The sequence below is a fragment of the Alosa sapidissima genome, chromosome 13, assembly GCF_018492685.1.
Source record: "Alosa sapidissima isolate fAloSap1 chromosome 13, fAloSap1.pri, whole genome shotgun sequence".
NCBI lineage: Eukaryota > Metazoa > Chordata > Actinopteri > Clupeiformes > Clupeidae > Alosa > Alosa sapidissima.
In genome coordinates, this window is record NC_055969.1 from 34,583,367 (window position 1) to 34,598,366 (window position 15,000).

A 15,000-nucleotide genomic window follows, 5' to 3' on the forward strand; every position below is an offset into this window, starting at 1 on the left:
TGTCACAGACCAGCGTGAGGAAGGGATACGCTGACAGCCAGTCGTCGGACGAGAGGCAGTGGCTGGACTCGCCCGTGGACACCGACGACATCACCGTACAGGTGTCCCCGCCGGTAAGTGTTCACGCGTGTGTGTGTGTGTGTGTATGTGTGTTAGGGGTCGACCGATATGTTTTTTTCAGGGCTGATAACAATATCAATTATTACCAAAAAAGGAGTCCGATAGCCGATATGTAAAACCGATTGGCCAGTTGTCAAAAGGGGGGTAGATAGTAAAGGCGATATGCTGCAAAAATGTAATTCAAAAGCATTTAATTATGCAAACTTTTCTTTCTTCTTATGTTACACAGAGTGCAGGGAGCTGCCTGCAACATTTAAGAAAATAAAGTCATATAAAGCCAAATAGAGGAATGGAAAAAATAAATAATATCACTCCCTGATGTTTTCTGAACTGAACATGAGATGAGGATAATAAAACAGACACAATCTGGATTAAGTTAAACACAAACACATGAGTGAATGGAATAAATACATAAATCACATCCCTAATGCTTTATGAACTGATTTATTACGGCCAGCCCTGGGTGCCTGTAGTCTTTTCTGCCAGTCCGTTTCAAAAAGGAGCAACTAGACTTTTTGCTCGCTATCGCATCGAACATTATAGTCTGTTTGGCTAAGAGCCTGTCTAGCTATAACATCACATTTACTTATCGGTGGAAAAAAATTACCAATACCGATGATTATAAAAATGCTCAATACCCCTAGTATGTGTGTGTGTGTGTGTGTGTGTGTGAGAGAGAGAGAGAGAGAGTGTATGTTACACTGTAATTAGGTCCTGCGTCAGGCTGATTATGACTTGAGATTTGTTGATGTGACTTGAGATTTGTTGATTTGTTGACTGATTGATTAGGAAAGCTTTTCACCATCCAATTTCCCACTGTGATTGTGGAATGTCAATCATCACATTATCACCAGTTTCGACACTGAATCAGGTTTTCCACAATTGAACCTCAATATGAATAAAGAATATCCTCTGATTCACAGATGGCAGGACACAAATCAAATATGATCAATTGATCATTAATGGTTTTACAGTGTAAATAATTAAGTACAATTTACCACAACACCTGCCAGATGATGGCTGTCAATCAGTGTGATTCACTCGCCTGCTGTGAAATGGATGCACGACATACGCACACACACACACACACACACACACACACACACACACACACACACACACACACATTCCTATGCGTTGCACACACACACTCCCATGTGTCTGCTAGCAGTGCTGACGGCGGTCCTAAGACACACACTGCTTTTAGTGGTCTGATGAAATCTCTGGGCTTTGCTTGGGCATCAGAGTGCTCATCAGAGGACTGAGTCTGAGACGCACCGGAGCCCCGGTCAATAGAAAGTAATCTGGGAGATGACGAGAGAGTCTCTGCATGGGGTCAGGTCTATTAGTGCTATGGGCCTGAGCCAAGGCAAGAGGAGAGAACAACTGCACTGTTTGAGAAAACAGACTCATTTTGGAGTGTAAGTGTGTGACTGTGTGTGTGTGTGTGTGTGTGTGTGTGTGTAATGACTGCACGGTCTTTGACCCAGCCCAAAATCCCAGCGTCTTTGTTGGCACCACAATTGTTTTTTCAATTGTTTTGTTTTTGTTTTGTCAGCATTTGTAAACAGATCTTTGAGACGACTTCTGGACTCTCTGGTTTATACTATGAGTCTCTTAGGTATTCGTAAATAACAACAAATAAACATGCTGCTCTCCGAGTCTCTTAGGTATTCGTAAATAACAACAAATAAACATGCAACAAATAAACATACTGCTCTCCGAGTCTCTTAGGTATTCGTAAATAACAACAAATAAACATACTGCTCTCTCTCTATGGATCTTATAGCAGCAGAAGTCGTGCTCTGAGGTATTCGTAAATAACAACAAATAAACATGATGCTCTCTCTCTAAGGATCTTATAGCAGCAGAAGTCGTGCTCTTAGGTATTCGTAAATAACAACAAATAAACATGATGCTCTCTCTCTAAGGATCTTATAGCAGCAGAAGTCATGCTCTGAGGTATTCGTAAATAACAACAAATAAACATGATGCTCTCTCTCTAAGGATCTTATAGCAGCAGAAGTCATGCTCTGAGGTATACTGCTCTCTCTCTCTGGATGTTCTGGCAGTATGCCAGAAGAATAAGTAGAGAACCTTTTCTCTCTCTCTGGATGTTCTGGCAGTACGCCAGTAGATTAAGCAGAGAACCTTTTCAAACCAATTAATTGAACACTGTAATGTAGGCCTACACAATTTGAATCAAAATGTAAAAAAAGTCAATAAATAAATTAAAAAAAACATATAAGTAAAAGCACAGTGTTGCAGGTTCTTCTTGTGATGTCCTACATTTGCACATACACATTTTTGATGAAACGGAAATCAAGTACACAGACAAAACCCAACCAGTGGAAATCAAGTACAAAGACAAAACCCAACCAGTGGAAATCAAGTACGCAGACAAAACCCAACCAGTGGAAATCAAGTGCGCAGACAAAACCCAACCAGTGGAAATCAAGTACGCAGACAAAACCCAACCAGTGGAAATCAAGTGCGCAGACAAAACCCAACCAGTGGAAATCAAGTACACAGACAAAACCCAACCAGTTCAAGTCCAATGACCTTAGCAGGGGACTGAGAGCAGAGAAGTGTTATCTGTGTTTGTACTGAATGTGTGCGTATGTGTTTGTGAGTGTGAGTGTGATTCTATATCTGTGTTTGTGTGTGCGTACGTGTTTGAGAGTGTGATTCTATATCTGTGTTTGTGTGTGTGTGTGTGTGTGTTTGTGTGTTTGTGAGTGTGAGTGTGAGTGTGATTCTATATCTGTGTATGTGTGTTTGTGTGTGTGCCCTCTGTGTTTGTGTGTGTGTATGTGTGTGTGTGCCCTCTGTAATTGTGTGTGTGTGTGTGTATGTGTGTGTGTGGAGCCATGTGAGTGGGCCTGGTCACAGTAATGAGGAGTTTCAGTTTCTATGGCAACTGTGATGTCACTCAGATGGAAGCGAGGTCCAACCAATCAGGTTGCTCTTCCAATTTCTGTCTGTCTGTCTCTCTCATCCCTCCATGTAATTGAATAATTGAACAAAACACATGATCCGTAGTGAGAGCCTCACAGAGTGAGAGAAGAGACTCAGAGCGTGCCTGGTGAAAAGACTATGCACAGCAACACAGAGACGCAACACAGAGAGCGCCTGGTGAAAAGGCTACATGTACGTAACATAGGCACGGAGGCCAACGCCACAAACACCTGCTATCGGGCGAATGCACACTCAGATTGCACACTCAGATTGGTGGAAGCCTTTGAATGTGGACCAACACATTAGGGGTTTTCCAAGCGTGTTCATCAACGCTGTTGCAGATGAGCTAAATTTAGCCCTACATTTAGATGACCTTGCTACCTTGTCAAGGTTGTGTGATTTCTTTCCCCTTTGGCAGTGGGGGGAGCGGCACACAAAGCTCTGCTCTCTCCCTCCCTCTTTCACAGTCCTCCTCTCTCTCCCCCTCTCTATTTCTTTTCTCTCTTCTATCATTCCCTTGTGCCCTCTCTCTCTCTCTCTCTATTTCACACACAAAGCTCTGCTCTCTCGCTCTCCCTCCCTCTTTCAACGTCCTCCTCTCTCTCTTTCTTTTCTCTCTTCTTCTATCATTCCCTTGTGCCCTCTCTCTCTCTCTCTCTCTCTCTCTATGTATATTATCCCTCTTAAATTCCTTCTCTTCTTTTTTATCTCTATCTTCTTCTCACTTGCTCTCTGTATCTCTCTCTTTTTCTCTCTCCCTCTCCTCATCAGCCCCTGTGGTCCCCCTGTCCTGTGTGACAGTGTGACAGTGTGAGCTTGATGAGAGGAACCCCACTCCCCCATAATGACTTGTGTTCCCACAGCTCAAACACCGCTCTGGGGGCAGCTGGGATAACCACGGCCTGCAGGAGAGAGGGAGAGAGAGAGAGGCAGAGAGGGGTGGGGTGGGGTGGGGGGAGGGAGGGAGAGAGGAAAGAGTAGGGAAAGAGAGAGGGAGGGAGAGGTGGTAGGGAAAGAGAGAGGGTAGGAGAATGAAACTGACAAAAAACAAAAAAGAGAGAAAGCAAGAACTATAGAGGGAATGATAGAGAGAGAACGATAGAGAGAGAAAGCAAGAACTATAGAGGGAACGATAGAGAGAGAACGATAGAGAGAGAAAGCAAGAACTATAGAGGGAATGATAGAGAGAGAACGATAGAGAGAGAAAGCAAGAACTATAGAGGGAACGATAGAGAGAGAACGATAGAGAGAGAAAGCAAGAACTATAGAGGGAATGATAGAGAGAGAACGATAGAGAGAGAAAGCAAGAACTATAGAGGGAATGATAGAGAGAGAACGATAGAGAGAGAAAGCAAGAACTATAGAGGGAACGATAGAGAGAGAACGATAGAGAGAGAAAGCAAGAACTATAGAGGGAATGATAGAGAGAGAACGATAGAGAGAAAGGGGAGGGGTATGAGCGAAAACGAGGGGTGAGGAAAAAAGAGAGTGGAGTGTGTGTGTGTGTGTCTCATTACGCGTGTGTGATAGAGAGCAAGACAGTGAGAGAGTGAGAGACAGAGGGAAGGCAGAGAGAAGGGAGAAAGGAAGCGAGCGAGCGAGAGAAAGAGACAGAGACAGGCAAGAGAGAGGACAGGAGAAGAGGTGTTACTAGGGGAGAAACCATCAGCTCCTGGAGGGAGACCGCTTGTCGCTCTGGTATTACCTGTTCATTTTGATCTCTATGGTGCTTTATTTCCTGTTCATTTTGATCTCTATGGTGCTTTATTATGTGTTCATTTTGATAGATGGTGCTTTATTACCTGTTCATTTTGATCTCTATGGTGCTTTATCATGTGTTCATTTTTATCTCTATGGTGCTTTATGACCAGCTGCAACCTCTTCTGTCCTGCCAGCAAAATGTTCTAAAACAGAAATATATATTTTTTAGTTCATGAGTAAACTGATGCATGACTTTTTGCTTGCTTTAGTTGTTTTAAAAAGGGCTTTTCGTTGTAAATGTTTTTGCTCTGAGTAATTGTGTGAAAGTTTTTGTGCTGTGAAACTGTGGGGAGACTGTGTGAGGCTCATTGTTGCTGATGACCTAGATCTTGCTGTTGTTTTGTGCGAATAACATGCCTATGCTCACACTCACACACACACACACACACACACACACACACACACACACACACACACACACACACACAGACACACACACTGCTCAGCCATGGTATACGGATCCAACAAAGATCCTCTGGCACATCATTATTCACACACTCTCACACACACAGCACGGCAGCATTGGTTTTCACAAACGTGCGCTTAGCTGCTGTCGTCTGCCAGGTGGGCTTCGTCTGGACAGCAGTGCCCCCTGAGATGCTGTTCATGTTGCTCATGTTGTTGCTCTTGCTGTGGTCCTCGCAGGGGAGGGGACGTCAGGAGGCCGAAGCCTGTTCGTTAGATAGTATTGATCTCCTGGCCACTGCGGTGTTTAATGGTCTGCATTAGCCGTGTCTGATTAGGAATGAGGACAGCCGACGCGGCGGATGTCCGATTATCGGCGACTGCGGGCTCACCTCTTAGCCCTTTCTCTGGAATCAAATCCTCATGTAGAGGAGTTTGTGTGTGTGTGTGTGTGTGTGTGGGGAGGGAGGTGTTATGTTGACCGAATGTGCACTGCTGACCCTTTGGAACAATAGAGGGCTACTAATAATTTATGCAAATATTTCCAACAGCCTTCGAGTTCCCACTAAGTGTGCATGTGTGTGTGTGTGTGCATGTGTGTGTGTGTGTGTGTGTGTGTTTGAGCAGCTGACCAGTTAAAGGTCGTGGCGATAAAATGTGTGGGGCACATTGGACTCATGACAGAAATTCTGATAAGAGCACCCATGCAGGGTCTGCTGTGATGGAACAATGCACTGAAGGGTTGAGCAGAAAACCAACACAGTGCCGAGGATATATGCACACATACATACACATGCACACACACACACACATACATACACATGCACACACACACACACACACACACACACACATACATGCACACACACACACACACACACACACACACACGCAAAGATGCATACACCCACATACATGCACACACAATTCACTGAAGGGTTCGAGCAGAAAACCAACACAGTGCTGCGGAGCTTGGCACTTTTAGCTCTTGGTAGCAGTGTTGCAGATATACAGTATGCACACAAACAGTACTTGCACACACACACACACACACACACACACACACACACACACACACACACACACACACACACACACACACACACACACACACACACATACATGCACACACACGCAAAGATGCACACACACACACACACACAATACATCACGACATCTGTGAATCTCTTCCGATGGTGTAGTTATACAGTATGCACACAAACAGTACTTGCACACACACACACGCATAGATGCACACATACACACACACACACACACACATACATGCACACACACGCAAAGATGCACACACACACACACACACAATACATCACGACATCTGTGAATCTCTTCCGATGGTGGACCACGTTCTCCATCTCCCATTGAGTACACTGTACAGTCTGATAGCATCCCCTATAGAGCACAGGCACTCTGTATACTGTAGACTGTCCAAGTGGTGGAGTCTTATAGTCTGATAGCATCCCCCATAGAGCACAGGCACTCTGAAGACCTTTCCTCTGACCGCGACTAAACAACCAGGCCGGCCATCTTACCGTAAACAGGAAGTGAGGGTCTCAGGGCGGGCAGCATGTGGGAACATCTGCAGTGTTAACCTCTAACCTCTGTGCTGTGTGTGTTTGTGTGTGTGGTGTGTGTGTGTGTGTGTGTTTGTGGTGTGTGTGTGTGTGTGTTTGTGTGTGTGTGTATGTTTGTGTGTGTGTGTGTGTGTGTGAGTGTGTTTGTGTGTCGGTTACAGAAGCTGGCCCGTGACCCCTCCGATGAGGCCTGCTTTTTCGACCTCCTCAGTAAGTTCCAGAGCAGCCGCATGGACGACCAGCGCTGCCCCCTCGACGAGCCGCAGAGCGGCGAGGACGGAGAAGCCGCCGGCGAATCATGCTCCCCTCTCAGCGATCTGATCGGTAAGACGCTCACGCTCCCCTCTCAGCGATCTGATCGGTAAGACGCTCACGCTCCCCTCTCAGCGATCTGATCGGTAAGACGCTCACGCTCCCCTCTCAGCGATCTGATCGGTAAGACGCTCACGCTCCCCTCTCAGCGATCTGATCGGTAAGACGCTCACGCTCCCCTCTCAGCGATCTGATCGGTAAGACGCTCACGCTCCCCTCTCAGCGATCTGATCGGTAAGACGCTCACGCTCCCCTCTCAGCGATCTGATCAGTAAGACGCTCACGCTCCCCCCTCAGCGATCTGATCGGTAAGACGCTCACGCTTCTGAGCATGCCCATATATGTACACACAGTAATGAGACTGACCCAGGTGTCACAGCATACCCCGTGTATTGTCCTGTGTTATTGCTGACCCAGGTGTCACAGCATACCCGTTGTATTGTCCTGTGTTTTTGCTGACCCGGGTGTCACAGCATACCTGGTGTATTGTCCTGTGTTATTGCAAACCTCAGGGCCATGGCAGGTCTAGCCCAGATATGGTGTATTGGTAGCGGATTTGCTTTTATCCTCATTTAGCGTGTCTGATCGTGTCACTCTCACCTCCTCATCGTACTGGTGAATGTCTTAATTGGCTGGTTAATGTCTTAATTGGTTGGTTAAAATGTCTTAATTGGCTGGTTATCTTCCGGTAGACCCCAGCCTCACCACGTCACCTCAGACAGAGGAGCTGTTTGACCTGATCGCCAGCTCACAGAGCCGTCGTCTAGACGACCAGCGGGTGAGCGTCAGCAACTTGCCGGGCCTGAGGATCACCCACAACAACCTGGGTCACCTCTGTGGGGAGGCCGACGTCCAGGGGCCGAGCGACGACTTCTTCAACATGCTCATCAAGTGCCAGGTCAGAACTAACACCAAAGATTGTTAAGGCGGAGCAAGATACTTCGTCGTAGTTCATGTCTATGGGCGCGAAATGGGGATCGAATCCTGTCTGCATAAAGAGGCGTGTCGATGACGTATTGACGAGCGTACGTTGCAACCGGCCAACAGCAGCGGCAGAAATAACCGGCGCACACCTGATATAAGGTTGATTTTCTCCAGACTGGATTGCTCAAAAATGCTAAAAATGTACCTGAAATGTTCAGAAGGGTTTGAGGATCATGAAAATGTGCCCGAAATTCACATTCCTAACTCTATAGAACCAAGACCTTAGCATATGTGGTGAAATTCTGAGCTATGCCCATAGACTTCAAATGGAGCAGTCGCTGCCTCTGCTCTGCATAAAGGGGGATTTTGACCCCCCCCCCCCCCCCCTCGTGCGATCCGGGTTCCCGGAAGTGGCTCCTGATGAAATATCTTGCTCCGCCTTAACAATCTTTGCTAACACCCTGCTGCTTCACAATCAGGTCAGCAGACATAACCAACAGAGCATTAGACATAGTTAACAGACCTGCAGAAATAACCAACAGAGCATTAGATCTCACAGTTAACAGACCTGCAGAAATAACCAACAGGGGATAAGACACAGTTAACAGACCTGCAGACAAAACCAACAGAGGATAACACACAGTTAACAGACCTGCAGACATAACCAACAGAGGATAACAGACAGTTAACAGACCTGCAGACATAACCAACAGAGCATTAGATCTCACAGTTAACAGACCTGCAGACATAACCAACAGGGGATAAGACACAGTTAACAGACCTGCAGACATAACCAACAGAGCATTAGACACAGTTAACAGACCTGCAGACATAACCAACAGAGGATAACACACAGTTAACAGACCTGCAGACATAACCAACAGAGCATTAGATCTCACAGTTAACAGACCTGCAGACATAACCAACAGGGGATAAGACACAATTAACAGACCTGCAGACATAACCAACAGAGCATTAGACACAGTTAACAGACCTGCAGACATAACCAACAGAGGATAACACACAGTTAACAGACCTGCAGACATAACCAACAGAGCATTAGCACAGTTAACAGACCTGCAGACATAACCAACAGAGCATTAGACACAGTTAACAGACCTGCAGACATAACCAACAGAGCAAGCACGCCACCATTTGACCAGACACAATCAGTAGCTCAGCAGTAGCTATGAGACTATGGGCTTCATGCAGAAATATTCTATTAAATGTATCCAACCGTCTAAATCTACTCTTCGCCTGGTGTGCTTTTATAACCGTCTAAATCTACTCTTTGCCTGGCATTTGTGCTTTTACACTAAAATAAATGGTGGTTTATGACTCTTGCCGTAAATATTCCTTGCAAATGACTACACCACTTCCTCGCCTGTCGTCAGTTTAGTAAACACTAGGAAACATTTAATAAACATTAAAAACTGAGGAAAATAAACAAACAGAGAATAAAAGTCAGGCTATGTCACACAAAATAAATATTCTTGAAAACTCCTAATAAAATTAAGTTTTAAAGGATAAATATATAAACACGTAATGCATTTTTCACCCACTCCCTCGCTCCCTCACCCACCCACTCACTCTCTGGCTCGCTCACTCAGACTGAGACACACACAACTAACACACCCAGCCAGCGTGTAAAAAGGTTTCTCACTTAAAAGCTATTAAGTGATTAGCTGTCTGGGCGACGTCACATGACCCATCAGTCAGGCCAATCAAATAAATGAGGTGTATGGAGGCCCCAGAGTGCCAATTAGAGAACCACTGATGTGTCAGTGGATGCTGTCCAAGAGGTCAGCACGGAAGAAGTCCCTGTGCCTGCGACATTTGGCACTTAAAACAATCGTTAGGTGTTGCAAAACTCTTCTTATCAAAGACAAGAATCCAAAAAAATATATATACATAGTTGAGTCCAGTAATTATGAGTCCAGTAGTTATGAGTTCAGTATTCAGTAGTTATGAGTTCAGTAGTTATGAGTTAAGTAGTTACAGTATGAGCACTGTAGCATTTGAAGAGACTTATCTACAGCAGTGTAGCAATTAAAAAGACTTGTCTACAGCAGTGTAGCGTTTGAAACGACTTGTCTACAGCAGTGTAGCGTTTGAAACGACTTGTCTACAGCAGTGTAGCGTTTGAAGAGACTTGTCTCTGTTTCTGTCTCTCTGTTGTTTACGTCTGTCTGTTCTCTGGCCCCGTGTAGTCCTCTAGGATCGATGACCAGCGCTGTTCGCCGCCAGACGGTGGACCCCACGCGCCCACGGTTCCTGACGAGGACTTCTTCAGCCTGATCCAGCGTGTCCAGGCCAAGCGCATGGACGAGCAGCGCGTCCATCTGCCCTCGGACGAGCAGGAGGACGCAGAGGCCGACTCCGAGCCAGAGGCCGAGGCACGCTCCGGTGACTCCAGCTAGACTTGCCATCATTCTTTCTCCTGCACTCTCTTTCCATGACCCACCTCAATAGAGAGGGGGTTGGTGGGTGGGGGTCTCTTTCCATGACCCATCTCAATAGAGAGGGGGTTGGTGGGTGGGGGTCTCTAACCCCTGATCTCTGAAGGAGAGACACCGAGAGGAGGAAGACGTGGGAGCGAGTGAGGAGGAAGATGAGGGAGCAGAGAAGACTCTTCCTCCAGGCATGTCTGATACTATCGAGGCTAACGGAGGAGTTAGCGATGACCGGCCATGGAGAAAACGAAGAGTGAATGTGAATACAGGAGGGCTGTGGTGTAGAGTACGTCCGTGTGTGTGTGTGTGTGTGTGTGTACGCGTGTGCATGTGTGTAGGACTAAGATGGTGTTATAGACGTGTGGTCTGTGTCTTTAGCAGGGGTCTCTCTCACCGTTTGTGTGTGTTACACAGCCTTAAGTAAACATACTGACTCTGATTGTAACCTGTAGGTCAAGCTTCTCTGTATTGTATTTGCTCATGTTGCCATTGGTCAGTTGAAAGGACTTTTGATGAGGCTGGCAGTATTATTCGTTGGATTTTAGCAGTGTCCGTTCTGGAGAGGCTGTGAGGACATTTTAGTCCCGCTTACTATTATGTTTCAGCATTTCAGCATAGCAGTGGACATTTGTAGGGCTATTTCATTCCCACATGTGTGCTGATGGGCATCAGTGCCATTCAGAACATTCAGATTAATAACTTTATTGGGAGGGAAAACATCAATTAGCATATGAATTTAGATTAGCAAAAGCTGTGAATAGAATTTTCCACATCAAATGAAATCAGCCACCTGGGATGTATGAAAATGTCTGCCTTCTCATTGGCCTGGCTAAAGACTTGTGCAAGACATTAGCGGTAGATCAGACTAGACACAATTAAGACAAATTAACACAATTAGAGTCGTGCCAATCCCACCACAAGTTCTCCGTGACATGACTCCTGATAGCCAGTGCTTTATTTGAATGGGACTAGATCCCAATTGAATACAGGTTAGATTTCTAGCATTACTGACTGCAGCTAATGCTAATGCTAGCTTAGCTCTGAGCTCAATCAGACACAGCAGTTGTTCAGGGACCTTCTTTCAGTGGTGCAGCCTACTGTAAAAGCTTTGGTGAGCTCACTGTTAGCTTGGCACATACTGCAGAGCACACAGAACAGTCTGACCATGGTTTGTGGTCTGTGTGTTAGGTCTACAGCAGGGGTGTCCAAACTACGGCCCGCGGGCCAACTGTGGCCGGCCACGCACTTTAATCTGGCCCGTCGAGCATTTATTAGTTTATCATAGATCCGGCCCGCCACGCACTTTAATCCGGCCTGCCGTGCATTTAATTAATCAGGTTATCATAGGCCGCTCGCTATTTTTTTCCAGCATACAACGTTGTGATTAACTTTAGGCTACTGCAAACTTTATGCTCTTCTTAGAGAGCGTTTACCATGTCAATGTCAAAACAGTTTGTTACATCAAGATACATAGTATATCCATTGCAGCAGATCTAACTACGTTATGCTACTCCATTTAATTGACTGCGACAGGTTCCAGCTGGCTTGTTATTGTTGATAATTGATATCTCCTTTTTATAAGAAACGTTTAAAAGGAAATCGCGATGGCAACAGTAGTTCCCACTACTGACCATTTATAAACTGTGAGCCATAGGCACAGCACTAGCCATAGGCTATAGGAGCTGGCAAAAGAGTCTTAAAGTGACAGTGCACCATTTATAAATGAATTAAACAACATCAAATGAACAGTATTTCTTAAGAAATTAATTTTCTACAACAAAATTACTTTGCCATTTAAATTATACAAAACATTATATACGGTATATATATATATATATATATATATACACACACATTATTTTTTTGTTGTGTGGCCCGCCGGCCAATTTTCAAAACCCAGTGCGGCCCTTGAGTCAAAAAGTTTGGACACCCCTGGTCTACAGGGATAATGTAGCCTTAGACACATGTTCATATTTACAAACAACAAGCAATGCTACAAACAAAAAAACATTTGTAAACAGCATTACAGTATTTGTGGATAGCTGATGCCAGCAACCATCAATTCCAGTGTTCTCTCTGTCACTTCTGAGATCACAAAAAAAGAGGACTTGGACAAATCCACTGGTTGCTATGCAAAGACACTGTCATCGTCTCTGTCACCATCTGGTGGCCAAACATGTTCATAACACCCTCAAGGCATTTATGGGTGTAAACAGATAGTATTTAAAGATTTTAAGACTGAAAGATGACATAGTAGTAGACTAACAAGTATGAAGAACTTAAGCACTTTCTTTAAAACTTGGAGAAAAAGGTTATACATCAGTGTGTGTACATATAAATATTTTGTTTGGTGAAAGAAAGAGTGTATTTCGCAGCCAAGGTTAGTGCCTGCTTTGTATTTTTTTTTGTTCCACTTCTCCGTGCTCTGTGACTCTTGTAGCATTCCCAGGGAAAAGAGGATGCAAACACACTGCAGCAGAACAAGCCCGTGTGTGTTGGGGCTGTGGGGTGCAAACACACTGCAGCAGAACAAGCCCGTGTGTGTTGGGGCTGTGGGGTGCAAACACACTGCAGCAGAACAAGCCCGTGTGTGTTGGGGCTGTGGGGTGCAAACAGCCCCTGGCCTGAGGAAATGGAAAGTGCTTCAGTGATGACTATTGATGAGCTACTGATTAACAGGCTCCTCTCACCACTCACTGGGAAGCACACACACAGCTCAACCACCTAGGGCCCCATCTGGCCTCAATCTGGCTCTGATCTGGCCTCAATCTAGCTCTGATCTGGCTCTGATCCGGCTCTGATCTGGCTCTGATGTGGCTCTGATCTGGCTCTGATCTGGCCCTTCTCTGGATCACATTGGGCCCCGGTCCCAACCCAGATACAGCCCTGATCTGGCCCAGATACGTTTCCAGATAGTGTCTTCAGTGCCAGCTGCTGCTATCTAGGCAGTTTGATTTGCATTTCCATAAGGCTGCAGCTCTCCACTCCCCCACCGGTTCATCTGTTTCTGTGAGAAGTGTTGCCAGTAGGTTACTTATAGTGTCTGTGCCCCCATGTGAGGGAGTTCCTAGCGCAGAGGTGGAACACTCTGAATTCATACAGTAAAATATTGAGTCCAACCATTCACTAAACCAGCTGATTCTGATTAGTACCGCTCTTCACCCAGGTAGATCAGCTAGTTTGTGAAATTGCCTGTGTTAGATGCACAGGTAGCGCCAATACACGGTAGGACGTTTATTTTGGGAAGGCTGGAGTTTTCCCCCCTCTGTAATGAGTTAAGCTTAAACTGGACCTGTTGAGGAGAACAGAGAGGTCCAGCTCGCTAGCTATTGGGTGTACGAGTCCTGGAGAACAGAGCGGTCCAGCTCGCTAGCTATTGGGTGTACGAGTCCTGGCCAGACGCATCTGCTCTGCTTCTACATGTCACTGCCACATGTACATAATGGTTTTGTATTTATTTTCTGTCTGCGGACACCGTGTCCTCAGTGCTTTTAATAAAACAGATTCAAATGTTACCTGTGTGTGTGTGTACCATGTGTTACTATTCACAGTGTTGGTCTTCTGTGTCTCTCCCCTTTAAGGCTTAAAGTGGAAATGAAGCAGTCAAATAAAAACATATTTATACATATTTAAATATACCATAAATACAAATAAAGTCGGAAATATGACCCGTTATTCAGAATTCAGAAAGCACAAACAAGTTGCATTAATTTCAGCCTGTGCGCCGCCATCTTTGTTTTCAGAACATGATGACATCATCTGTGTCTCTACCCTTTCAGGCTGAACTGCAAGGCTACACCAGGTGTATCTGATGGTGCATCTCTAGCATGGTGTCAGGTGTATCTGATGGTGCATCTCTAGCATGGTGTCAGGTGTATCTGAAGGTGCATCTCTAGCATGGTGTGTTACTATTCACAGTCTTCTCTGTGTCTCTACCCTTTCAGGCTTAACTGCCAGGCTACACCAGGGGCTCAACTGAAGCCCTCTGTTCACTTTTCACTGGAGTGTAAAACTAGTTTTAGAAAATTGGTCTAATTTGTTCAAATGTGCACAGTGCTCTCACCTCTGGTGTAGTGAGTTCCATTCAGTATTTGATTATAGTGGACGCTAATTGTTGTAGCATGCACTCTGTGAACATAACGCTTCAGTGGCTCACCTGGTGTAACCCTGCTGTAGCTGTCCCATATCACTGTTGGTTTATGACATTTGCATGTGGGTTTGGTGGGACACTGCCAGAGAGAGAACATCTACATAGACAAAAATCATATAAACTCCCTTTTATGACTTTAGTCCTCTCTATGCTTTCAGACGGACAAAAATCCACATCATATATGACTTTAGTCCTCTCTATGCTTTCAGACGGACAAAGGGCAGTTGCATCACAAGATAATTGCTAGTACACACACACACACACAAACACAATCATACATGCATGCATGTGTACACACATAGACACAAATGCACATTATATA

The 15,000-nt window shown here is 45.3% G+C and overlaps 1 protein-coding gene across 4 annotated transcripts in view; it reads left to right on the forward strand.

Moving 5' to 3' along the window:
* The window catches only part of gpsm1b (G protein signaling modulator 1b), a 52,967-nt gene extending 42,095 nt beyond the window's left edge, over positions 1-10,872 (forward strand). Inside the window, exons 11-15 of one of the 4 annotated variants that reach the window (XM_042060634.1) lie at positions 1-113; positions 7,001-7,163; positions 7,844-8,049; positions 10,286-10,535; positions 10,584-10,872. The exon at positions 1-113 is cut by the window's left edge and continues 52 nt beyond it. In XM_042060634.1, coding sequence (XP_041916568.1) covers positions 1-113; positions 7,001-7,163; positions 7,844-8,049; positions 10,286-10,495 — 692 coding nt within the window. In that variant the 3' untranslated portion in view covers positions 10,496-10,535; positions 10,584-10,872. Of the gene's footprint in view, positions 114-7,000; positions 7,423-7,843; positions 8,050-10,285 lie in introns of those variants that run through there. The other 3 variants (XM_042060635.1, XM_042060633.1, XR_006021923.1) reach the window with 3 other exon arrangements.
* Positions 10,873-15,000: the final 4,128 nt, after the last annotated feature.